The following is a 26,094-nucleotide window of genomic DNA, read 5'->3' as shown; positions in this document are numbered from 1 at the left end:
AATATGGTAAGTGGGGTACCACAGGGGGGTCCAATTTTTGGGCCAACCCTTTTTGTCATATACAGTACTGTACTGTACTGTACATCAATGATATAGATGAGAACCACTTCATCAAGTTTGCAGATGACAAAGACTTATGGTAAAGTAGGAAATAATAATGATATTGAGGCCTTACAAAGAGATCTATATGAACTCCAAAAGACTGACAAATGTTTCTTTAATGTCGACACATGCAAGAATTTGCATGTGGGGCATAGCAACCCATGCCACAACTATCAAATTAATAACACTACATTACAGCAGATTGATGAAGAAAAGGACCTTTGAATCAAAATTCTCCACTCACTGAAAGTTGCACAACAGGAAGGAGCAGGAGTCAAAAAAGCTAACCAAACCCTTTCAATAATCAAGCATACCATTTGCTTTAAGGAAAAGGTCCAGTACAGTAATTCAATTCTATAAATCTTTGATGTGCCCCCATTTGAATTACTGTATCCAAGCATGGAGACCTCATCTTCAGAAGGACATAGCTGTTCTGGAGAACGTAACACTGGGCAACAAAAATCATTCTAGAACCAAGTCAATTTGTGTAACAGGAACAGTTAAGGGCCACAGGGCTAACATCACTGCAAACCAGGCATGACAGGATGGATCTCATTGAAACTTAAAATATTGAACAATTTAGAGGATGATCATCCCAGACAATTTCTTTAAAATGTCAGATGTAACACAAATAAGGAGCAAGACTTAAAACAGGAGATGTTTTTTTAACCACATGGTTATAAACCTATGGAACTATCTACACACCCAAGCTGTAAATGCCAAACCTGTTAAATTTTAAAATGCAACTGGAAAAGATCAAAAGCGGGTACAGTATTGTTACTGTTAAATATTCTACTGTAAATATACTTTTATAATAGTTACCTAAAGCTATAGTACAGCCTAATTAATGTAAGTTTTTTATTTTTATTATTATTAACAGGCTTAGATGCCCTTCAGTATTTACGTATCACTAGAAAACTTTCATTTTGCAAAATATATTAATTTTCATTTACATTCTAATGATAATTTGCATTTCATAGTATTAAGTACAACCCTAAAATGTACCAATACATTAAAGTATACCTGAAACACCGAATAATTAGTCGTTTTATAAAAAATATAAAGACAGTACTGTACCTATGTATTTGCAGATTTATAAAAAAAAATCAATTATTATTATTAGTAGTAGTAGTAGTAATGGTAATGTCTTCTTACAGACATAATAACATAGAATAAAAACCCCACACTTGTGTATGTTAAATTTATGTAAGGAATTTACACCTAATCTTTCACACCCTCCTGAGTGCTTTGTCAAGATCCGAGTGTGTGATATGGATGAGACTTACATCTCAACGTCTAATGAGCAAAGATGCACTAGACATTGCATCTCAGCTCATTAGACATTGAGATGCAAGTCTCATCCTAATCACACACTCAGACCTTGACAAAGCACTCAGGAGTGCAAAAGACTAGGTGTAAATTCCTTACATAAATTTCACAAATGCACAAGGGGCGGGTTTATATTCTATATTATTATTATTAAATATGCAAAATAAATATATTTTGGGGAATACACATCAGAAATACAGACAGGTCTGTTTCATATATTTATATTAAGCTTAAGATATGTAATCCCTAAAGTGTCTTGGTGTGGTTTCGTTTACAGTATATTGTTGTATGTACTAGTGTATGGTAGATTCCTTACATTGTGCAGCATGATAAATATATTTTTGTATTTTTTTTTAATAAGTACTGTAGTGTGTGAAGATTGAATATTTTTATATTCTGAATACGGTACAAATAGAGATCAACTGAACAAACTATGGAAACGTTTTATCAAATGTAGAGGGATAAAGTCTAAAACTATGTTAACTGACCTGCCAGCGAGAGGTGAGAGGTTCTAGGTTATCAAGAAAGGTGTAGTCTGCATGAGTGGTGTAGGTGATGGACTCATCACAGCGAAAGGAAAGGGCAGCAGGAATATAATTCTCCAAGACCCAGTAGTCACCCCGCTGGTAGTAGAAAGGACGCTGTGGTCTGGTGGAGCACTCTCGTAAGTCTGGGTATATCTTGCGTTCCATGGAATCCAGTGGAGGGTCAGGAGGTTCCATAGCAAGAGGCTCCGCAACTAGCTGCTCAGTCACTCCTGCACTCTCTTGGACCTCCCTAGGAGGCTCCTCTTGTTCCCCTACAGGAGCTTCCACACCACCTTGAGGTACCTGTTCTACACCTCCAGTCTGGGGTATCTGCTCTACACCTACTTGAGGCACTGGCTCTATGTCACCTTGAACTACCTTCTTCACACCTTCCTGCCGTATTTGTTCAGGCAACTGCCCGAGTGTTCGACGTCCACCAAGAGAGATGTCTCTTACTTCACTATCACTCAGCCCATTACCCACAGCTTCAGGTGGAGGTAATTCCAGAGGAACATAATTCTGGCTAACACCCTCACCGTTGGTATTAACCCCATCATTAAATTCTATGACTCCCAAACCAACATGATGGCCATCAAGAGAATTGGGTGTGCCTAAAGAGAAGTCTCTTGTTAGCGATCCAGGGCGGGTAGGCGTGGTGGACAGCCATGAGAGACACAGGTACAGTACCAGCACAGCATTCAACAGCAGGGATCCACGCACTATCATCACTCGTGCTGATGCCATTCTCCACAGCAAACCTGCAATAAAAAATGTAATATTTTGATAAAAGATTAATTAGACTAACCTGCAGGTAATGTGGCAGTTCTATTCTTGAATGTGAGGAAGTTACGTGTTAACAAACAGAGCATTAATTCAGTCACAGTAGGTGACATCCTGTCTCAATGCAATTATAATGGACCAGCAAGGTTTACAGCGAATTTATATTTTTGTCGGACTAAGGAAGACGAGGCTTGTTAAGACTAGCATGAGGGTACATTGAAACATTAAAAACCTTTTAGTAACTGATCAACAGGTGTTATGTTAATAGATGCGGACAATCCAGTAAACGAGTAATTAATCCCGCTTATAAGTTAATTTAGTCTGCAATTCCTTAATTCTTATGTTTATCTGTTAATCCAAGATTAACTAAGATAAGAGAACTTCATTTGCCAATTTTCCTGTTTTTTTTTGTTTTGTTTTTACCCAAGAGCCATTAACACTAGTTACCTCGACGAGGACATGAAGCCGGCGGTTTGTCGAAGGTCCCCCCATTTGTCTTTATGGTATTTTCCAGCTGTACTTTAAAGGTTAGCAGAGTTTTGGTATTTGCGGCTTCAGCTGGTAGGCGGTTCCATGGGTCTATAACCCTACGGGTGAAAAAGCATCTCTTGTTCTCAATCCTACATTGTGGTTTGTTAAGCTTTAAACCGTTGCTCCTTGTTTGTGTTACATCTGACCTTTTAAAGCAATTTTCCAGGATCAACTGCTTTCAAATTGTTCACCATTTTAAAAGTTTCGTTGAGATCCGTCGTCATGCCTGGTATTTGCAGTGGTGTTAGCCCTGTGGCCCTCAATCCATTCCTGATACGTGAGTTGACTTAGGCTCTGGAATGATTTTTGTTGCCCGGTGTTGCACTTTCTCCAGAGCAGTGTTATGATCCAGATATTTACCTAGTTACTAACTATTCAAATTATGCATATTTATACATTTCATCCTCCCTCAATTAAATATGTATTAGTTGTCCACAATTATGATATTCATATCATAAAGTTATGTTACCATATTCTTATTTCATTTAACTGTATTGCGGTTGCCTTGTACTGTTGTATTATATTGTATAAGAGTTGGTTAGGGGGGAGGGGGCTACAAGTGGTCCTGTGTTGAACGTGTATTTATCACGATCGGGCCGAGGTGAGAGTCAGTGGTACCAGATGTGCGTGTCACTGACTAGATATTATTTACAGTATAATTAGTATAATTATACGAGTTGTTGTTGCCTGCATGTCTAATATATTATATACTTATGTTTAGAACTGTATGGCAGTGTGTATCCCTGTATAAAGTGGAGCTTATGGGATTATATTTACATGGTGTGTGGCTACATTTATCTGAGTAGCGTTGAGCAACGGTCCCGCTTCATGCAGGTCGGCGTTCAATTCCCGACCGTCTAAGTGATTTGGCACCATTCCTTCTCCCCCGTCCCATCCCTAATCATTATCCTGACCCCTTCCCAGTGCTATATAGTCGTAAGGGCTTAGCGCTTACCCCCGATAGTTCACTTCCCTTCCCGTCAATAATAAATCTCGGTGAATGTGCGTCAGGTGAATGTGCGTCAGGTGTTGAACTGACGTGACACTGAAGTAGGGGCACTATCTGGGATGCTCCCGGACGCAGGTTCGAATCCTCGTCACGGCCCTTGTGGATTTGTTCATTTGAAGTAGGGGTAGTTAATTTTCTTGTGTTTTACGTGTTGCTATGAGTCTGGTATTCATGTGATTTATTAATAAGCTGTATATATTAACGTGTTAGTGGTCATAAGCCTATAAACATTATTAATTGTTAAGGTTGTCTGTACTGGTGTATTTTATCTGTGCCCTTCACAGAGTAAACTGGTGTTCCGCATTTTATTTTTAATAATGGTTTTATTTATGATTCCTGTAGTTAAATATATGATAACAGGTCAATAAGGATCTTTAAGAGCTGCTATCAGGAACGAGCTTAACCAAGTGTAAAGTATCCGTGCAAGCACATATATCCTTCTGAAGATGAAGTCTCCATGTTTGGATACTATAAACCAAATGGGGGCGCACTAGAGATTTATACAATTGAATCAGTACCTTCATAACTTAAAGGTCTTGATTATTCCAAGTGTTTTTTTTTTTTTTACTGCTGCCCCTTCCGGCTGTGCAAATGTCATTGAGTAGCGGATTTTGACTCCAAGGTCCTTTTCTTCATCAATCTGCTGTAATGTAATTACGCAGCTTTTAGACCTGCACGAACATGCGAGTAGTAGTTGAATGTATGTTCGACGAAAAAGGGAAGAAAGTGAACATCATTCGGATTCAAAAAGAAAAGCGGTGCTAGGATAACCATTTTAAAGATTGAGGTAAGCTTACAAAAGGCATAGCCATGAAAGTGACTAAGCCCACCAAGCACCGGTTCCTGGAGACAGGTCCACACACACAAATTAGAAATTTCAAGCTGAAAGTCTGAAAAACTTGTAAACAGAAAAAAAAATTCAAGCTGAAGGTCAGAAAAATTTGTAAAAAAAAAAAAAAAAAAAAAGAGCTGCGTATATTCCATTGGATATTTGACCTTTTGTAAGAACGAAAAATAGACAAACAATGCATAAGCAAAGAAGGATACAGGAAAAACGAGAGGTAACCAAGTTGGAAATTACGAAATCAGGGTTAGGTGGCATTTGTAAATAAACATTGAAAATGGGCCCGGAGGGGGCAAGGTGTTCAACCTGTCCTCTTAAAAAGAACGTCGCTTTTGGCCGTTTGCCCGTATGGCCGAATTTGGACGTAATTTGAAAATGAAAAAAAAAGTGAAAATAAATTTGGGAATTTTTTTTCAACAACAGTAAGTTAAGGGTCCTCTGATAGGTTAGGTGAGCAGGAAATTCTCATAAAGTTTCAAAACGATATGAAAAACGTTAATGGAAAGTTTCCTTTTCTTAGCTTGCCGAGTAAGCCGGACGACTCAAACAGAAAACGGAACAGTACGTCACTTTTGTGAGTATTTCATTTCAAATTACGTCCAAATTTGGCCATAGCGCGCATACGAGCGAAAAGTGACGTTATTTTTAAGAGGACGGGTTGCTCTAGGAAGGGGGCAGGAGATCTGGCTTACGCATCTGACCAGAGGAAGATAGTGGAAGTCGTAATGCAGCTTGCAAATGTCAACAACAGACTCAGTCGGTGACGAATATAAGGGATGGACACGAGTCGCAACTGTGGGCAGTACGAGTGGTCAAAATGAAGGGGGGAAGAATAAAAGTGGATGTGGATGTGGATCCATAAAGAGGCCGCATTGACAATGGAAATGCAAAGAGATAGCAAAGCAGGGAGGAAGTGATTATTACTATTAACATCTTTATTGACAAAATTAATTACAATTTTGCCTAATCTGAGGATTTTGATAGTCTAATTAAAGTGAGGATAATGCTGGTATTCACTGTCACGCAGGACAGAGGGTCATACATAAGACAATAGGTCTAAACTGTAGGCTGAAGCACATATATATCATGGTTACAATCAATGTTTTAATGTATGGATATGTGAAAAAAACTTTCTACTGTGCACTGCCACACAAGGGCAGGGATGGGTTCATAAGTGATGCAGCTTAGAAGTAATATAAATAAAAATTGTTCTTCATTCTTTAAAATGGACAAGCAAATTTTGGGTAAATGGTTAGGATGTCGTCCAGAACACCTGAGTCAATAAAATAGTTACACAGTTGGTGGTACAAGAGGCCAGGAGGTCTAAAATCCTTTATATTGATGAATGTGAAACCGTAGTGTTCTAGTGAATGCATTAAAGGTTTATCACAGAGTTTACAATCTGAGTATTCTGGTAGTGGCTCAGCCTCACCTAACCTGTCAGATGTGTCTATAGCCAAGGCGAATTCGCGCAATGACTACATCACATTGCCTTGGTTCGGTTACTGTGCTGACCATACAAATATCTATTATTACAAAACTTGTCATAACTTTTAATACTGCAGCTTTCAGGTCTCTGGGCATTTCTTAGTTCTTCTAAATCTGAACTAATTTCTTTAATTTGTATGTTTCTAATAACTGCATTAGATAGTACAAAGTCATAATCAATGTATTCTTACCTGCAAGGCCTCATCGGCCAATCGATATACAAAGTCATGTTTTCCAACTCCAACATGGAATGGGAATCCACACAAATTTTATACAAGAGTTATTCATCATTGGCAAAAATTACATTCCATTTAATATTACAAGCTACTTCCGACATACATTGTGATGGGTTATTTACGTACTGCATAGCACTTTTGGGAGTCACAGAAATAACTCCACCACCATTGAGCTTAAGGTATTCAGTGGCTAGATAAATGCCCAATAGCTCGGTCTGTGTCGTGCTTGCCCAGTTGTTCAATCTCTGTGTACTAGTCATGATCATTTCATTCCCTTTATATACTGCACATGCACAACCTGTTCTACCAGTGCCTAACTGCACAGAGCCATCAGTAAAGGCATAGGATTCAGTCGGTTTGAGAATTTGAAGACGACTGTCAATAGCTTCTAATGTTATACATCTCAAAATGTCAGTGTTATACAGGGAGGAAGTGATGTGATGTAACAAGTGAGGGGGGGGGGGAGCTAGTGAGACATCTGCCAGGCTAAAGACTGCAGAGTGGCAGGATAATTATTAGCTTCAGTTGAGGCTCTGGTGTCGAGGACATGGAAACTATTCTGGAGCAGGGGAATGGGACGAAGGCTCCTGACGGGCTCCGCGAGCACGTGACGTCCTGGAAGAAAGCCAGGCGATGTAGTTGACGCCTCACAAAGACAACTTAGGGTAGTTATCAGGAAAAAGTGCTAAGCTGCTTCTATACATCACTTGAAAGAAATACAAGGACAAGGATCTGGCATAGGACGGAGGGAAGGGGCGGATGAACGTGTTCACCAGAGTGCCCCTGGCACTTAAGAATTAATATCAGTTTAATATCATAATAGCAATCTCTAAGATCCCTGCCTTCAACGGTAAGATGTGACTAGAGAATGATAATGAAAAAAAGGCTTATTATTTCTTAGTGATAGTAGTACTATTTTTTATTAGGCCCCTAAATTACGCACAGCGTTATAAGCAAAGCTTAAAACTGTGTTTGAACTAATTAGTAAATATAAAAGCCGAAGAACAAAAACCCAAGCCACAGTAGCAATAAATTTAGTGGTACTAAAAGGGAGAGTGTTGAAGCAATGCACAATGCCTAGAAGTGGTACAGAGTCCCAGTTCCGCCACTCGACTCGTGTACTTACCAGGTCTTGAAGTGTTTAACACCCACACCCGTCGAAAGGTAGGTTGCATCATCAAGTTTAGTAGATCACAGAGCGACTAAACCTGAAGTCGACTGGGCAGTCCCGAGGTCGACTAGGTCAAATGATATTTATTATGACTGGCCCTCAAGTTGGCAGCATTACAGCCTTTCTTCAAAGTCTAAGACAACATGCCCGATTTTTTAGTCGACCAATCAGCATGAAGTAGAAGCACCATTATCGCAAGTATACACCTATACATTCAGCACCTCTTATCGCCCTCTGGTACACTACTGGATAGGAAGGCGGCCTGGCCTCTACTGTGGCCGTGATGTCAATCTCTACTTGTCCCGTCTCGACCATTCAAAGCCTGGCTCGGCCATCATATTCGTCAGTGTGAAGACGGTGAAGAAATTGAATAGGACACTTCGTACATGGACAGAGATATTCGGTATCAAGAATTTAGGGACTAAACGAATAGTTGAGCGAGAGATAAAAAGAGGCAGGACCCAGGAGCTGAACCTCAACTTTGACACTACAGGTTAATGCGAGGGAACGAACACAACTGTGCACGTGCACACGCATTAGAAATGGTGAAGTGTGGAGGACAGTGTGCCGGCTCCATCATTGTTGAGCTGATCCCCACCCCCCTTCCGCTCCCTCAGTATGCTCCCCCCCCCTCAGTATGTAACCCGTCCTCGACTCTTAAGTTCATCCATTACATCCAGCTGTCGACCCCACAGACGCATTCATCCATTTTAACATGCTGCTAATTCAAAATGGGATTTTTTTCAAAAATAAATTAATATTATAATATATTAGCATATTGTGCATATGTAGGCATAGGTTAGGTTAGGTGTTTAGGTTCTGTTGGCGATTATTTGTAGTAGGTGGGTGAAGCATTTACAGCGTTGTGATTCGAACAAAATTCGTCAGTGAAGCACTTGTTCCGGAAGTGTTCGAACGAAATCAGTTGGAGTCGTGTGTAAAACCGTTTTTCATTCTTAAACAGAGGGTTTGGCGGGTGCATGGAATCACTTTTGGGCCTGTTTGGAGGACGGGGCTGCAGTATGTCCCCTCCCCCCCCTCCTTCATTATGTCCCCCTGCACCCCGGTCAGTAGTTAGCTTAGTAGTCAAGACATACACGCACACACATGATACACGCGCCCGTAATACAACCCGGGGAGGGATTGATTAGGAGCCAATTCATAAAGCCTCACCCCGGTTCACCCAGCAGTCACTGGGAGTTAAACCGGTTAGCAGGTTGTGTTCCAGGGGGAAAGGTAGTAGGCATGGCTTACCTTTCATGGGGTATTGTACGTCTGATACCATACTACTTGTGTAAAGGAGGAAATGTATATGTTTATTTCTCAGAATGTTTGGCAATATGTTTATTGTTTGTGATGTGTGTCTATGTATGTATGAACACGTTGTACTGAAAGGGGTGAGAATAGCTTAAGCTGCCTCATGCCTTTGTGTGATTCATGGGGTATTAGAAGCAAAAGCTCTAAGCCTGTTAACAGGAGTCTGGTGTCTACTCCTGTACCCTATACGTGTAAAAAAAAAGTGTGTCGTCATTATTTATGACATGAATTTAGGGCCGGTTTTAAGACAACTGGACTAGTGTCTCTAACTGGGCCCTGTGCTAGGGGTCATTTCTTCAAGCCTTGTTAAGTAAAACGCCTTCTAACAGAGGCAAACCTGTAAAGGCTTGTCATAATCTAACACAAGCGTGCAGGCTAATGTTTATGTCTGCGGAATTCATTATGCGAATACAGATACCAGTCAGACATTAAGGACTTTTTATAATAGTTTTAAGAAATCCAAAAAAATTTTTTTTTTTCCAACAGTGTTGTTCACTTACGTTTTGACTCTTTCTAAACAAAATATAAAGGTAACGCTTTTAATAAATATTTACACTAAAACAGACTTGGCTGGGAACCTTGGGGCCCCGCCGAAAATATTCCCAATTGGGCCCCCAACTCCAGTACGCATGACCACAGGATTTCCAGTGGGACGGGGAGAGTTCCCCCTCCACCAGCGGGACGGGGAAGAGTTCCCCCCTCCACCAGCGGGACGGGGAAGAGTTCCCCCCTCCACCAGCGGGACGGGGAAGAGTTCCCCCCTCCACCAGCGGGACGGGGAAGAGTTCCCCCCTCCACCAGCGGGACGGGGAAGAGTTCCCCCCTCCACCAGCGGGACGGGGAAGAGTTCCCCCCTCCACCAGCGGGACGGGGAAGAGTTCCCCCCTCCACCAGCGGGACGGGGAAGAGTTCCCCCCTCCACCAGCGGGACGGGGAAGAGTTCCCCCCTCCACCAGCGGGACGGGGAAGAGTTCCCCCCTCCACCAGCGGGACGGGGAAGAGTTCCCCCCTCCACCAGCGGGACGGGGAAGAGTTCCCCCCTCCACCAGCGGGACGGGGAAGAGTTCCCCCCTCCACCAGCGGGACGGGGAAGAGTTCCCCCCTCCACCAGCGGGACGGGGAAGAGTTCCCCCCTCCACCAGCGGGACGGGGAAGAGTTCCCCCCTCCACCAGCGGGACGGGGAAGAGTTCCCCCCTCCACCAGCGGGACGGGGAAGAGTTCCCCCCTCCACCAGTGGGACGGGGAAGAGTTCCCCCCTCCACCAGTGGGACGGGGAGAGTTCCCCCCTCCACCAGTGGGACGGGGAGAGTTCCCCCCTCCACCAGTGGGACGGGGAGAGTTCCCCCCTCCACCAGTGGGACGGGGAGAGTTCCCCCCTCCACCAGTGGGACGGGGAGAGTTCCCCCCTCCACCAGTGGGACGGGGAGAGTTCCCCCCTCCACCAGTGGGACGGGGAGAGTTCCCCCCTCCACCAGTGGGACGGGGAGAGTTCCCCCCTCCACCAGTGGGACGGGGAGAGTTCCCCCCTCCACCAGTGGGACGGGGAGAGTTCCCCCCTCCACCAGTGGGACGGGGAGAGTTCCCCCCTCCACCAGTGGGACGGGGAGAGTTCCCCCCTCCACCAGTGGGACGGGGAGAGTTCCCCCCTCCACCAGTGGGACGGGGAGAGTTCCCCCCTCCACCAGTGGGACGGGGAGAGTTCCCCCCTCCACCAGTGGGACGGGGAGAGTTCCCCCCTCCACCAGTGGGACGGGGAGAGTTCCCCCCTCCACCAGTGGGACGGGGAGAGTTCCCCCCTCCACCAGTGGGACGGGGAGAGTTCCCCCCTCCACCAGTGGGACGGGGAGAGTTCCCCCCTCCACCAGTGGGACGGGGAGAGTTCCCCCCTCCACCAGTGGGACGGGGAGAGTTCCCCCCTCCACCAGTGGGACGGGGAGAGTTCCCCCCTCCACCAGTGGGACGGGGAGAGTTCCCCCCTCCACCAGTGGGACGGTGAGAGTTCCCCCCTCCACCAGTGGGACGGTGAGAGTTCCCCCCTCCACCAGTGGGACGGGGAGAGTTCCCCCCTCCACCAGTGGGACGGGGAGAGTTCCCCCCTCCACCAGTGGGACGGGGAGAGTTCCCCCCTCCACCAGCGGGACGGGGAGAGTTCCCCCCCTCCACCAGCGGGACGGGGAGAGTTCCCCCCCTCCACCAGCGGGACGGGGAGAGTTCCCCCCTCCACCAGCGGGACGGGGAGAGTTCCCCCCTCCACCAGCGGGACGGGGAGAGTTCCCCCTCCACCAGCGGGACGGGGAGAGTTCCCCCTCCACCAGCGGGACGGGGAGAGTTCCCCCCTCCACCAGCGGGACGGGGAGAGTTCCCCCCTCCACCAGCGGGACGGGGAGAGTTCCCCCCTCCACCAGCGGGACGGGGAGAGTTCCCCCCTCCACCAGCGGGACGGGGAGAGTTCCCCCCTCCACCAGCGGGACGGGGAGAGTTCCCCCCTCCACCAGCGGGACGGGGAGAGTTCCCCCCTCCACCAGCGGGACGGGGAGAGTTCCCCCCTCCACCAGCGGGACGGGGAGAGTTCCCCCCTCCACCAGTGGGACGGGGAGAGTTCCCCCCTCCACCAGTGGGACGGGGAGAGTTCCCCCCTCCACCAGTGGGACGGGGAGAGTTCCCCCCTCCACCAGTGGGACGGGGAGAGTTCCCCCCTCCACCAGTGGGACGGGGAGAGTTCCCCCCTCCACCAGTGGGACGGGGAGAGTTCCCCCCTCCACCAGTGGGACGGGGAGAGTTCCCCCCTCCACCAGTGGGACGGGGAGAGTTCCCCCCTCCACCAGTGGGACGGGGAGAGTTCCCCCCTCCACCAGTGGGACGGGGAGAGTTCCCCCCTCCACCAGTGGGACGGGGAGAGTTCCCCCCTCCACCAGTGGGACGGGGAGAGTTCCCCCCTCCACCAGTGGGACGGGGAGAGTTCCCCCCTCCACCAGTGGGACGGGGAGAGTTCCCCCCTCCACCAGTGGGACGGGGAGAGTTCCCCCCTCCACCAGTGGGACGGGGAGAGTTCCCCCCTCCACCAGTGGGACGGGGAGAGTTCCCCCCTCCACCAGTGGGACGGGGAGAGTTCCCCCCTCCACCAGTGGGACGGGGAGAGTTCCCCCCTCCACCAGTGGGACGGGGGAGAGTTCCCCCTCCACCAGTGGGACGGGGAGAGTTCCCCCTCCACCAGTGGGACGGGGAGAGTTCCCCCTCCACCAGTGGGACGGGGAGAGTTCCCCCTCCACCAGTGGGACGGGGAGAGTTCCCCCTCCACCAGTGGGACGGGGAGAGTTCCCCCTCCACCAGTGGGACGGGGAGAGTTCCCCCTCCACCAGTGGGACGGGGAGAGTTCCCCCTCCACCAGTGGGACGGGGAGAGTTCCCCCTCCACCAGTGGGACGGGGAGAGTTCCCCCCTCCACCAGTGGGACGGGGAGAGTTCCCCCCTCCACCAGTGGGACGGGGAGAGTTCCCCCCTCCACCAGTGGGACGGGGAGAGTTCCCCCCTCCACCAGTGGGACGGGGAGAGTTCCCCCCTCCACCAGTGGGACGGGGAGAGTTCCCCCCTCCACCAGTGGGACGGGGAGAGTTCCCCCCTCCACCAGTGGGACGGGGAGAGTTCCCCCCTCCACCAGTGGGACGGGGAGAGTTCCCCCCTCCACCAGTGGGACGGGGAGAGTTCCCCCCTCCACCAGTGGGACGGGGAGAGTTCCCCCCTCCACCAGTGGGACGGGGAGAGTTCCCCCCTCCACCAGTGGGACGGGGAGAGTTCCCCCCTCCACCAGTGGGACGGGGAGAGTTCCCCCCTCCACCAGTGGGACGGGGAGAGTTCCCCCCTCCACCAGTGGGACGGGGAGAGTTCCCCCCTCCACCAGTGGGACGGGGAGAGTTCCCCCCTCCACCAGTGGGACGGGGAGAGTTCCCCCCCTCCACCAGCGGGACGGGGAGAGTTCCCCCCCTCCACCAGCGGGACGGGGAGAGGCCAGCCTGCCTATCTCAGAGTGCCACACACTTGTATCCCCGTGGGTGTTGAATAATCAATGTGACACTTGTATCCCTGTAGGTGTTGAATAATCAAGGTTCCACGTGTTATCTGTATCCTATAGATCGCATCAGGCTTAATGATACGATAGAATTATCGATGAAAATTAACTATTGCATTGGTAAGCGTAGTCGGTTCACTACCGACAGGTCCCTCGTTCGATTCCCACTGACGTCGGAGGGACTGGTTGTGGGGAAAACTGGAGAAGTTAGTTGTTAACCACAGCCTAAACTCTAGGGCTAGGCCTAGAGGGAGATATCTATAAGCCTAACAGGTTTCTTGTCTCCGATATGGGAAACGAAATTGTGCGAGATAGGACGAGCCATAGGCTGCGACCGTCAAAGGAGTAGAAATTAACACAGAAGGTAAGTTGATTTCTCACTGTATATAATTCGTTTGTACTCACCTAGCTGTTCTTGTGCTGCTACAAGTATATACTGGCAACCTCTTGAGCTCTGGCTCTTTGGTCCCGCCTCTCAACCGTCAATCAACTGGTGTACAGATTACTGAGCCTACTGAGCTCTGTCATATCTACATTTGAAACTGTGTATGGAGTCAGTCCTCCTCCACATCACTGCCTAATGTCATCTGTTAACTACTCTGACACTGAAAAAAGTTATTTCTAACGTCCCTGTGGTTCATTTGGATACTCTGTCTCCACCTGTGTCCCCTTGTTCGCGTACCACCTGTGTTAAACATTATCTTTATCTACCCTGTCAATTCCTCCGAGAATTTTGTAGGTAGTGATCATGTCTCCCATAACTCTCCTGTCTTCGTGTCGTGAGGTTCAGTTCCAGTAATCTTTCCTCGTAGCTCATTCCTCTCAGCTTGAGGACTAGCCTAATGGCATACCTCTGAACCCTTTTCAACTTCGTTTTGTGTTTGACTAGATGTGAACTCCAGGATGGAGCCGCATATTCCAATATTGGTCTGACATATGAGGTATACAAGGTTCTGAAGGATTCCTTACACAAGTTTCTGAAGCCAGTTCTGTGTTCGCCAACTTTTGCATACGCCGCTGATGTTATCCTTTTGATGTGGGCTTCAAGGGACAGGTCTAGTGTGATATCAACCCCCAGATCTCTCTCTCGTCCTGACTCCTGAAGAATTTCCTCTCCCAGCTGGTACCTTGTGTTTGGCCTCCTGCTCCCTACGCCTATCTTCATCGCTTTGCACTTGCTCGAGATAAACTCTAGTAGCCATTTGTTGGACCATTCCTTCAGTCTGCCCAGGTCATCCTTGTAGCAGTCTCTTGCAGTCTTCCTCCGTCTTCAAACTATCCTTCTCATAATTTTAACATCAGCAAACATTGAGAGGAACGAGTCTATACCTTCTGGAAGATCCTTCACGTATATCAGAACATGATAGGGCCGAGTACAGAACTCTGCGGGACTCCGCAGGTGACATCACGCCAATCTGAGGTCTCACCCTCTCACAGTAACTCTCTGCTTCCTGTTGTTTAGGTACTCGCTTATCCATCGGATGAACCCTACCACTTTCTCTAGCTGGTTTATTGTAACTTGCTTAGCTAAATGAATTGTGGGGTTCAGTCCTTAAGCCCATTATGTGCCTCTGTAACCCTTTCCACTACCGCCCACAAGATGGGTATGGGGTGCATAATAAATGAACTAAACTAACTGGTTTCTCCAACTTATGCAACAGTCTCTTATCGGGTACTGTGTCAAAACCTTTCTTGTGTTTTGGTGTGTGTATTCACCTAGTTGTGTTTGCGGGGGTTGAGCTTTTGCTCTTTCGGCCCGCCTCTCAACTGTTAATCAACTGTTTACTAACTACTTTTTTCTTCCCTACACCACACACACACACACACACACACCCCAGGAAGCAGCCCATGACAGCTGACTAACTCCCAGGTACCTATTTACTGCTAGGTAACAGGGGCATTCAGGGGTGAAAAACTTTGCCCATTTGTTTCTGCCCGGTGTGGGAATAGAACCCGCGCCACATAATTACGAGTCCTGCGCGTTATCCACCAGGCTACCAGGCCCCCCCTCTGTGTGTGGGGGGGGGGGACACTGTTCTGGGTTGTATCGAGGTCCGCCAAGAACTACTAACCTTCCCCAGGATGGAGCCCCACAACAGATGCCTAACTTCCGGGTACCTATTTACCGCTAGATGAACATAAGCATTAGGTGAAAGGAAATTTGTCCGAACATATCTGTCCCGCCGGAAATCGAACCCGGGATCCCCGATCGTTATATATGCAAACTTCTTGTCCTGTTTATCCACTTATTAATTCCCATTAAATACGGTAGCAGTTGTAAATTTATTTACACAAATTAACCACCATTTTTTTGTTAAAATATTTAAATTGTATATTCAATCTACCCAAATGAGAGCGTCATTGCCTACCAATGTCCATGGAGGACTGAAGAAAATGTATATATGCTGGTTAGCATCGTAAATGTGTGGCCATGTCTGTGGTAGAAAAAAATGGTCATAGGAAAATTTTTTGTATGCCACACATACATTTTTCTTTTGACTTACTAGTAGTAATGACACACACTCACACCTGGGCAGACTGAGAGCTGGGACGTTCCCGCCACCTGTGCACTCACATTTCGAAATGAATTTGTTACTACAGTATTTCTGAATATAAATGTATTTACATAAATTAATCGCACCATTTTTTAATGTTAAAATATTTTAAATTTATATTCAGGAATACTGGAGTAGTGAATTAATTTCGAAATATGAGTACACAGGTGGCGGGTCCGCCCTGGCTCTCAATCTGTGTGTGTCTGTGTCTGTCTGTGTGTCCCCCCCCCAATACATATATATAGGATGGGGTATCCGGCACTGTTCAGGTGAAAACGGATGCCACATTTACACTACACTACAAGCTTCATCATTGTAACAATCTTCATACTATCCGCATTATCATCACCAGAATGTTGCAGCATTCAAGTGCTAGGAGACCCCTCCCCCCATCCCCCCAGAATGCAATTTTGACATGTTCTATCTATTTCTCCCCCCCCCCCCCCTCCCCCTTCCCACACGAGAGCCCCCAATACCACCACACCAATCCACTGCTTCAAAATATGAAGCCTGAGCATTAATCAGCCCCAAATGAGCACATTAACACCTGCACACACACACACACACACACACACACACACACACACACACACACACACACACGCACACGCACACGCACACGCACACACACACGCACACACGCGCACGCTATGTAAGCCAGACGTAAACCTGTGTATTTATGTTTGTATGTAGGTTAGATTAACATTTTAAAAGCACTAACAATCATCTTCTGTGGTTAATTGTTCAATAAATCACTGAACTATATGGTTAACAGATCTCTAAATCTTGTCCACGGAGGACAGAAGAAAATGTATATATGTATATTAGCATTATAAATGTGTGGGGGGGCCACATGTGTGATAGGAAATAATAATAAAATATAAAACTTCTCCCACGTGTCACACGTACGCACAAAATACCAGTTCATCCCATTACATAAAATGTAAATACAAGTTTAATAACTCACATTTAATGGCAACATTTAATGGTAACATTTCCATGCACATCTTGTCACTATATATATATACCGAATTATATCCAGCGTGCTATTAGGCTTTTAATAACTCTTCTTTGAATTATCTGCACAACAATTTGCGCACATAATATTAATAATAATATTATTATTATTATTATTATTAATAATAATAATAATAATAATAATAATAATAATAAAATCTTGGAGGTTTATTTACTCAATGTGTAACAAATATAAAAATATATATATAGCCTACAGTTTCGTCGTTTTATCGCCCTATACAAACTTTTTTGTTCCTATTTTGTATTTGTTTTTTGTTTGTATGAGTTACTTGTCCGCCCTTCCCTCCATCCCTTTTTGCAGTCCCTTTCCCCACTCTCTCCATCTCTTTATCCTTCTCTACCCTCCTCCCCGTCTCCTTTACCCTTCCCACCCCGTCTCCTCCCCCTCCCCCCTTTCCCATCTCGTCTTTTCAAATCAATTGTTACCTAATGTTTTATTTTTTGTCCCCTACTTATATATGACTCCCTCTATTGTTTATAATTCCTACAACCCTCCCTCCCCTCTCTCTCAACTCCGGTCAAATTAAGTTGGGTTGGGTTGAGGTAGGTTAGATTAGCATTGATTGATTAGTTAGACTATGCATTGTATGTACTAGCTCTATCTATAAATCTATCAATTTTTATACCACCTCTTGTATATATGTACTTTACCTGAATAAACATTTGAATTTGAATTAGTTAGATTTTAAAATCCATTGGCGAATCGTCTTGTGTACGACTCGACTTGTATTCTTAGAAAACACCGCTTACGTATATGGCAGCTACGATTCACCTTTTTTCTTATACATTAAACTAGCTCACCATAAAACGTAAATGGCTTAGCTTATGGATCATTAGGGTCCAGTTCCTGAGCACATTATATGCAACTCCATAAGACTTACTATCTGCCCACATAATGGAAATGGCAAGAAACAAATGAAACAAAATTTGAAGTGCATTTCGAAGTCATTACAGGCGGCTGAGCTCAGTACCAGTACTGAGCTCATGTAACAGTTTCACGTATGACTGCACACATGTGTTGAACTATGTAACTAGCTTAGCAAGGCTAACTTTCCTTTGCCAAATTAATTTTACGACTCTGGAACTGAGCTTATTAAGTGCGTGTGTACTTTTCCCACAACCGCTCACAGGATGGGTATGAGGGTCTATAACCGCTCACAGGATGGGTATGGGGGGCTACAACCGCTCACAGGATGGGTATGAGGGGCTACAACCGCTCACAGGATGGGTATGAGGGGCTACAACCGCTCACAGGGCGGGTATGAGGGGGTTACAACCACTCACAGGGCGGGTATGGGGGACCAACTACCGCTCACAGGGTGGGTATGCGGTGCATAAACAAACTAAACTAAACAAGCCAATAGCGAATTTAGTACCCCCAAACTTGTCTAAACTTAATGTTTACCAACAACTTTGCCAGTTATACCTGGGGAAACTGCCAGTCAACTTGCATTAACTTGCTTGCCACAGAAACAATCCACAAACACTAATATAGCACAACTTCCTCCTCATCTACGTGGGGCTCCTTGCACTTCCCACTCTATAATATGCCACCTACATACACTACTACCAAGCATATACACTCAGAATTAGCAGTTGTGTAAGTAAATGCACTGAATGAGTAGTCTATATCAAATATTTTCACACAATAAACATTTGCTACTAACAGTATTTTTCCATAGGCCACGTACAGGTGGTAGTAGATCATAATGAAGCACGAGATAATTCACAAAAGATGCAAGGAGTATCAGTATAAACTAGGGAGAGGAGTCGAACGTCCTCCCCCGGTCACTACCTCGGCCACACTGTTATCCAACACCATCTCTAGACACAACTCAAAGGCGGGAAGAGAGGGAGGTTAGGGGTAGGTAGAGTGGCGAAGGAGGGGAGGCAGGGGAAGAGAAGGGAGAGGAGGACGGGTAGGGGGGGGCGAGGGATAAAGGGTAGGGAGCTGTGAGGAGAGGGAAGGGGGTTAGGGGAGGGGGTTAGGAACATGAGATTGGAGAGAGGAAGGGGGAGGTGTTACGGCATTAGCCCCCCCTTGAACCAGTGAATTAGTGCCAGTGAACGCTCGCCTGCTATCATCTCGCGCTATATTTCACATTTCTACAACTTTTCATTCTCCCGTACCTCTCCATTACCTTTATTTAATGGGACGGAACTACACGCACTCTCCCCTCTACCCTCTTTTTTTTGTATTTTTTTTTATATCTGGATCTTTTTATAATTACCTTTTTACCGTCAAAGAGCCCTCTTACGGAAACTAGTATAGAACCGGAACTAAACCTCTTATCTAGTATTTATGACAATTATCACTTTAATGATAAAAATTACAGGTATTATACAGCACATGTAAACAATGTATTAACACAATGACAATATTTCTGAAATTAACTTTAATATAAGATCTCTAAGCAAACACTTTGATGATGTTAGTGCCTTGATTCAAACATTTGACAACAAATTCTCTTTTGTTGTCCTTAATGAAACGTGGTTGAAAGAGGATACTACTCAACTAACATACCAAACTACTCAGCAATGCACAACTATCGACCTATTCAGAGGTGGTGGTACTGCTCTTTACTACCACCAAGAACTTACATGCTTAAAAGCAATTAGAACTAGAGATTCCTGTTTAAGAGAATATCTTTGCCCGTTTCAGAGTTAAGAGTGCCGAGGCTGACCTGACTTATCTTGAAATGATTTCGGGGCTTAGCATCCCCGTGGCCCTCGACCAGGCCTCCTTTTTGTTACCCCGAGAGTAACCCCAGTCCATAAATGTGGTGATCTCACTGATGTCAACAATTTCAGACCTATATCAATTCTGGCACCCTTGTCAAAAATATTTGAGAAGCTAATCTACAAGCAGCTTTACTCTTATCTAGCCAAACACAATATACTTAGCTCTTGCCAATATGGCTTCAGACCCCAAAAAGGCATTAACGATGCACCGATTAGTATGATTAACTTGATACATGCAGCTCTTAATAAAAATGAGTTCCCTGTTGGGTTATTTGTTGACCTACATAAGGCTTTTGACAGTGTCAACCACCAAAACCTCCTTAAATGACATCATTATGGAGTCGGAGGTCACTCCCTCCGATACCTTCAGTCTTACCTTACTGACAGGCTCCAGTATGTTTCTGTGAATAATTCCATTTCTCCCACCCTACCCATCAACATTGGTGTTCTAACAGGGCAGCCTCCTACTCTTTCTCATCTACATTAATGACCTTCCACATGCCTCTTCAACACCTCAAACCAAATTGACCCTCTTGCTCTAAATGTCACAGTGAATGCTGAACTAAATAAAGTCCATCTTTGGCTAACTGCTAACAAACTCAACCCTTAACATTGACAAAATTTGTCTATATTCTGTTTGGTAATAAATCCTCAGATCAAATTAATCTAAGAATATACAATATCCAAATTAGTAATAGATTAGATGGCAAATTCCTTTGTGTTCTCATCGATAACAAGCTGAATTTCCAGGGATCACATTCTGAATATAGCAAATAAAGTTTCTAAAACTGCTAGCATTCTTCCTAAGATAAGTTGTTTTGTATCTCGCCCTGCCCTAGTGATGCCTCTATTACTCTCTCATCTATCCTTATCTCAATTATGGTATTTGTGTTTGGGGTTCTACTACCCAAAATCATCTACGTCCTCTAATTACTTAACACAAAGCTGCTATTAGAACAATATCAAACTCTGGCCCCAGACAGCTCTCGGTACCCCCTTACTTAAATCTCTGAATATGATAGATATTAAGTCACTGCACATCCTCTCATGTGTACTCTATATATTTAAAACTCTGAACTGTAATGCCAATCCTGACCTTAAACGCTTCCTAGAAGGTTGTAACAGAACCCATGGGCACCACCCCACAAACAAATACCCATTTGATATTCCAACAGTACGCCTTAACCAAACTAAAAATGCTCTACAAATCAAGGGACCCAGAATGTGGAATGACCTTCCCAATCATGTCAAAGGTTGTACCTCTCCCAACCAGTTTAAGAGAAACTAAGTACTACCTAATAAACTCCATGTAACCTACCTAATTGTCAACCCATGTCTTGGTATTTTCAAACAATACTGTTTGTTGACCAAGTTGTATAATTGCCGATGTCTGCCACGTTCCCCCTCCCCACTTTTTTTCCTCTTTCTGCACAATTTATACATTAATCTCAATTAGTATTAAGCTTTAGGCCAAGTGGTTTTCCTCCCCCACACTTTGCCCGAAACGTTGTGCGTATTAGTGGCTTTAGGTATTGAATGTACTACTGTAGCTCTATCTATAAATCCAACATTATGTTTGTAACTCATCTTTATGTATGTACTTTTACATGAAAACATTTTTTTTTTTAATTTTGATTTGATAATGTTAAGAGTGCGTTGCCATCACCAGCTAGGGAGTTGCGGGGGCCAGAGGTGCATAGTTCCACACGTAATATTCATCAATGGTCATTGGAAACAGAAAGAAGGTAAGGATACTCAACTGCAAAATTGGCCAACAACCACGCTTCCTATACACACTTGGGACGTTAGAAAGAACTTTTTCAGTGTCGGTATTTAACAAATGGAATGCATTAGAACGTCATGTGGTGGAGGCTGACTTCGCACACCGTTTCAAATGTAGATATTATAGAGCCCAGTAGGCTCAGGATTCTGTACACCAGTTAATTGACAGTTGAGAGGCGGGACCAAAGAGCCCAAGCTCAACCCCCCCCCCCCCTACTGACTGAGAGGCATTTAAAAGCAGCACAGGAAATCGATCTCGGATTTCACAGGCAAGAAAATGTGCAGCATAAACAAAACTAAACAAATGGAGTATCACAAAAATGCATGGAGTGTTGTACAGGCTGGTATAGCTGTATGTTCACTCACAGGATAAACTCACACTTCAGGACAAAATTTAAAATATTTAATGCATGAACGAACACACCTCCATACACGACGTTCCTACACCCTCTAGCCTCTGAACACTACAAATCAGATGAGTCATTAAATGGAATCAGAAACTGGACCCCAATATTTTACAGGTAGAGTAATTTACATTTGTGGTGAAAACCAGCCAATTTCTAGATGTTACTGCTCGGCTTAGGCTCGGATATGAGTATCTCTGGGAGGTTGCTTCACCTACCGATGTAGATCTGACCAGATGTAAACGGTCAACAGAACTATTCGCCCACACTGATGGAATGTGAAGAGCACCATACCACAGGGGCACCATACCACAGGGGCACCATCCTACTAGAGACTTCACACCAGCACCACAAGTGGTCCCTCCCGCCAACTGCAGGCCGGCCTACATTCACTAATCAACACCAACAAAGCACTCGACACTGCAGCTGGCCTGCCACCAGGGAGCACTCCTCCTGGACTCGACCTCCGCCTTCGAGTGACGTAACGTAATCATGACGTAACTACTATTATCACGTCATTATAGTAACCACATCCAAGTGTCAACCTTGGAAACTAAAGTTCAGTAGGCACAGCTAAGTGTCGCCTTGACAGCAACATTACCCCATATACTGAACCCTTCACACAAATACAAAATTGTTTCCTTTCCTAGATCAAATGTTAATTTTTGTTTTTAATCTAGCAGTACGTATTTAGACAAGGCAAAAACAGTACTGAAAACAAGATTAACACGGCCATGACCAGATACATGTTAAAATAATAATGAGAATGAAATGACTGAACGAACAATAATGATATGAACACAGGCTGCAGCTGGCGCGCTGGGCCAATCATACCAGATGACGGTCAGTCAAGCCTAAGACTATCATCGTCTGATTCACTCACTTCCTCCCACAGCTGCTGCCGCTGCTGCGCCCCCAGCTGCGTCAGGGCAGGGCAACACAGCCATGCGTCAGGGTAGGGGTCTACTTTTCTCACTTCCTTGTATGTAGTGATCATGTCCCAGCTTCCATATTTCCTCTATTGTTGCCAGATAAAGTGCCTAAACCTGTCCTCGTAATTCATGCACTTGTCTTGCTGAAAACCTCTGCACCTTTTATAGTTTGCTTCTGCATTAGACGAGGTGGGGGTACCATGCAAGTGCTGCGTATACTTCACCATTAACCTCATAGGCTACAGGACTCTTTAGAAAGTCCTTGTAGGGAGTATATGATAATATGCTCGCTCCAAACCCATCTCATTAAGCTAATGAGAGTTTGTAACGAGTATATTATGGTCATCATATACTTGCTACATCCTCATTTAGATTTATAAATACCGCTTATGAATAGTATTTTCTTTCAGATTCCTGTAGTTGCCGTGTTTTTACAGTATAGATTCCTCCTGGTCTCCTATCTCCTTTTCCCATCTTCAGTACCTCACACTTATTGGGGTTGAACTCTCATAACCATTTATCTACCAACTAAGAGTAAATCTAGGTCAGCAGTATTACTCAGCTTCCCTCGGTTTTAGTGATTCCTCGTTAGCTGTGTCTAGTGGTGGAGGCTGAGGGCAGCGTGCTGGTGCCGGACAAATAAAGGTGAAGGAAAAGCTGAAGAAATGTGAAATATAGCGGATGATCGCAGGCGGCTTGTCAGTGCCGAGGACATGGTAGGGGTGAGGCAGAGGAGACTGATAAAGATTAAGCCACCCAAGAGGCGGCACGGGCATGAATAGCCCGTAAAGCCAGAGGAGGGGATGGGAGGATATATAAAGTGGGGTGGGGAGAAGAGAAAGGGCGAGCAGAGTTACAGCCCCGCTCCTGTGCCAGGTAAGTCCTCTACGGGCTCACCATAGCCCGTGCTACTTTCGAACGTTTGTTCTAAGTAGCCAAATCTAAAACAAACAAGAGAAGGGGGGGGGGTGAGGGCAGGTACCATGGCGAACCAAGACCTTCACTGGCTTTCATTCCCTGTAACGCCTAAGGAGTGGTTATCGGGGGGGGGGGGGGTGAGGGAGGACTATTACGTAAGAGGTTATTGAGGAAACAGGATAAACACCATTAAATGATACCTGCTCAACCAGGCTGTGATTCATACGCAAGGCTACGAGCAGCCTCGTCCAACAGCCTGGTTGACCAGTCCACCAACCAGGAGGCCTGGGCGAGGTCCGGGCCGCGGGGACGCTAAGCCCCGGAAGCATCTCAAGGTAAGGTGACCAGTCCAGCAACCACGAGGTCTGGTCGAAGTCCGGGCCTCTTAGCGGGGACGCTAAGCTTCGAAATCATCACAAAGTAACGTAGGTGAGGGTGGCTTATCGGGGGGGGGGGGGGGTCTGTGTGGGGAGAGGTGGCTAATGATGTCTATCACCGCAGGCGGAGTCGTAAATTAACACACTTGTTATGCAACAACATGTTACCTGTATACATTTTCGCCTCACACTGATAGTGGCAAGAGCTGCTACTGTATATAGCCAGCTACTGAGCAGAGGTGATCACTGAGCACAGGTGATGATTCAAGGGGTTTTACAAGCTCAAGTTATAATTACATATAATAGTTTCAGCATACATTAAATCTCTGGTACAGGTCAGGTATATCATTAAGAGTTCCATATATACAGAGTTCAGCATATCTAGGTGGGTGGTGGGGGGGGGGGGGTCGGAAGTTGGTTAATATGGGACAGTCTGCCATTGATCACGTGCACTGATCAATTGTACGGGTACGCTGCACGTGTTACTTCGCTCCTGGAATGTGTACAGTTTATTCAGTTGTTGAATTAGTGACCATTTGCTCATCCATAATATTTGCTTTTCTGCTTCACCTATTCGTTGGTTCCCATTTCCCAAGCATATGGGTAGCGTTGACGCATGCTGTTGTTTCTGTTTTAGATTTAGTTACTCAGAACGAAATGTCCATATAGCACGGGCTATGGTGAGCCCGTAAATGAGTTCGGTTATTCGCGATAACCTTGTTACTCTGATATTTGGGTCAGTTTTAAATGGAGGTGGAGGTTCCTCCTTTTTCCCTGTTTCTTTTTCGCTTCTGTTTTAGTCGTGTTTAAATAACATTACCTTGGTGGCAGATGTAGGTGCAGAATGTTCACTAGTAAGTCCCATTCTTTAACGACTTTCGTAATCAAAAAACGTAGAACAGCATGGTATTCCTTTTGTACCCCCTGGTGGTGGCTGTACTGAAGCTGGGTGACTGGGCAACCTGATCTCTTACAAAGAACGTCGCATTTCAATCGCATGCGTTACTGACAAAAATTGTAGTGCTAGAAAATGGAAGCGGCTGGCGAGAGTGACGTACTGTCCCGTTTTCTGTTTTGGGTCCTCTGGTAGGATAGGAGAGGACACTTTACATTGACCGTTTTCTTGACATTGGGAAACCTTAGGAGGACGGGCTGGATTGGGGTACTATGTATAGCAGCAGCTCACACACATCCAGTTTTCTATGCATTGGTTGGTTAGGCTAGGTGGGTGGCATGGGTTTGTGCGTTTCAGGTCAGGTCGGCACTTCGTGCGTTGTGGGAATCAATTGCTGAGAAAGGGCTGAATTCACTCACGAGTCTTTGTTACCATCCAAATATGTAGTCGATTTTGTCGATAGACTTGTCGATAGACAAGTCGATAAATAATCGACTTTCTAGTCGATTTTTTTGAAGTATATTCTTGCGCGGGCCCCAAGCCTCTAGCTGGCCCACTAAGTACTCACTTAGTTGTGCTTGCGGGGGGGGGGGGGTATTTCTTTCTTGCCTAGGTGTTGGATGAATATTTATGACATATGTTGACTTTAGTAAGATTATTTCCAGAGATTTAACAACTTATGCGCTGTATAATCTCGGTGAATGTCTTATTTGGTTTGTAACTCCACTGTATTATATAATGTTCCAGTGGTCTGACATTTCTTCAGAATGCTGACATTCTGAAGAAATGCTCTTGAATGAATGAATGCTCTTCTGGAACTTATAATCCTATTTCCCATGCATATGGGTATCCAAGCCTGATGCGTGTAAGTGCACTTCTGTTCATGCATTGCTCTATCTTTAATTATTGTCTTAATGTTTGACTGTGGTATGTAAATGTTTACATTCCTCCTACAAGACTTGGCACCCACTTGACCTGTATTCAACGACCTAGACGTTGAGGGTTTGCATTAATGTTATAACATTTGTGGTCAGGTGCATGTTGTCGAGTG

At 45.4% G+C, this 26,094-nt stretch overlaps 1 protein-coding gene across 5 annotated transcripts in view; it reads right to left on the bottom strand.

Moving 5' to 3' along the window:
- The window catches only part of LOC123774589 (beta-1,4-glucuronyltransferase 1), a 73,533-nt gene that overhangs the window by 17,957 nt on the left and 29,482 nt on the right, over window positions 1-26,094 (bottom strand). Inside the window, exons 1-2 of one of the 5 annotated variants that reach the window (XM_045768980.2) lie at window positions 18,661-18,804; window positions 1,920-2,716 (exon numbers count right to left, since the gene is read on the bottom strand). In XM_045768980.2, the coding sequence (XP_045624936.1) occupies window positions 1,920-2,716; window positions 18,661-18,673 (810 nt within the window). In that variant the 5' untranslated portion in view covers window positions 18,674-18,804. Of the gene's footprint in view, window positions 1-1,919; window positions 2,717-7,972; window positions 8,186-18,660; window positions 18,805-26,094 lie in introns of those variants that run through there. The other 4 variants (XM_045768982.2, XM_045768979.2, XM_045768978.2 and 1 more) reach the window with 4 other exon arrangements.

This window comes from Procambarus clarkii, chromosome 51 (assembly GCF_040958095.1).
Source record: "Procambarus clarkii isolate CNS0578487 chromosome 51, FALCON_Pclarkii_2.0, whole genome shotgun sequence".
In the NCBI taxonomy this organism is placed as follows: domain Eukaryota; kingdom Metazoa; phylum Arthropoda; class Malacostraca; order Decapoda; family Cambaridae; genus Procambarus; species Procambarus clarkii.
Note: the sequence above shows the minus strand (reverse complement) of the source record. Positions and strands in the feature narration are given on the sequence as shown.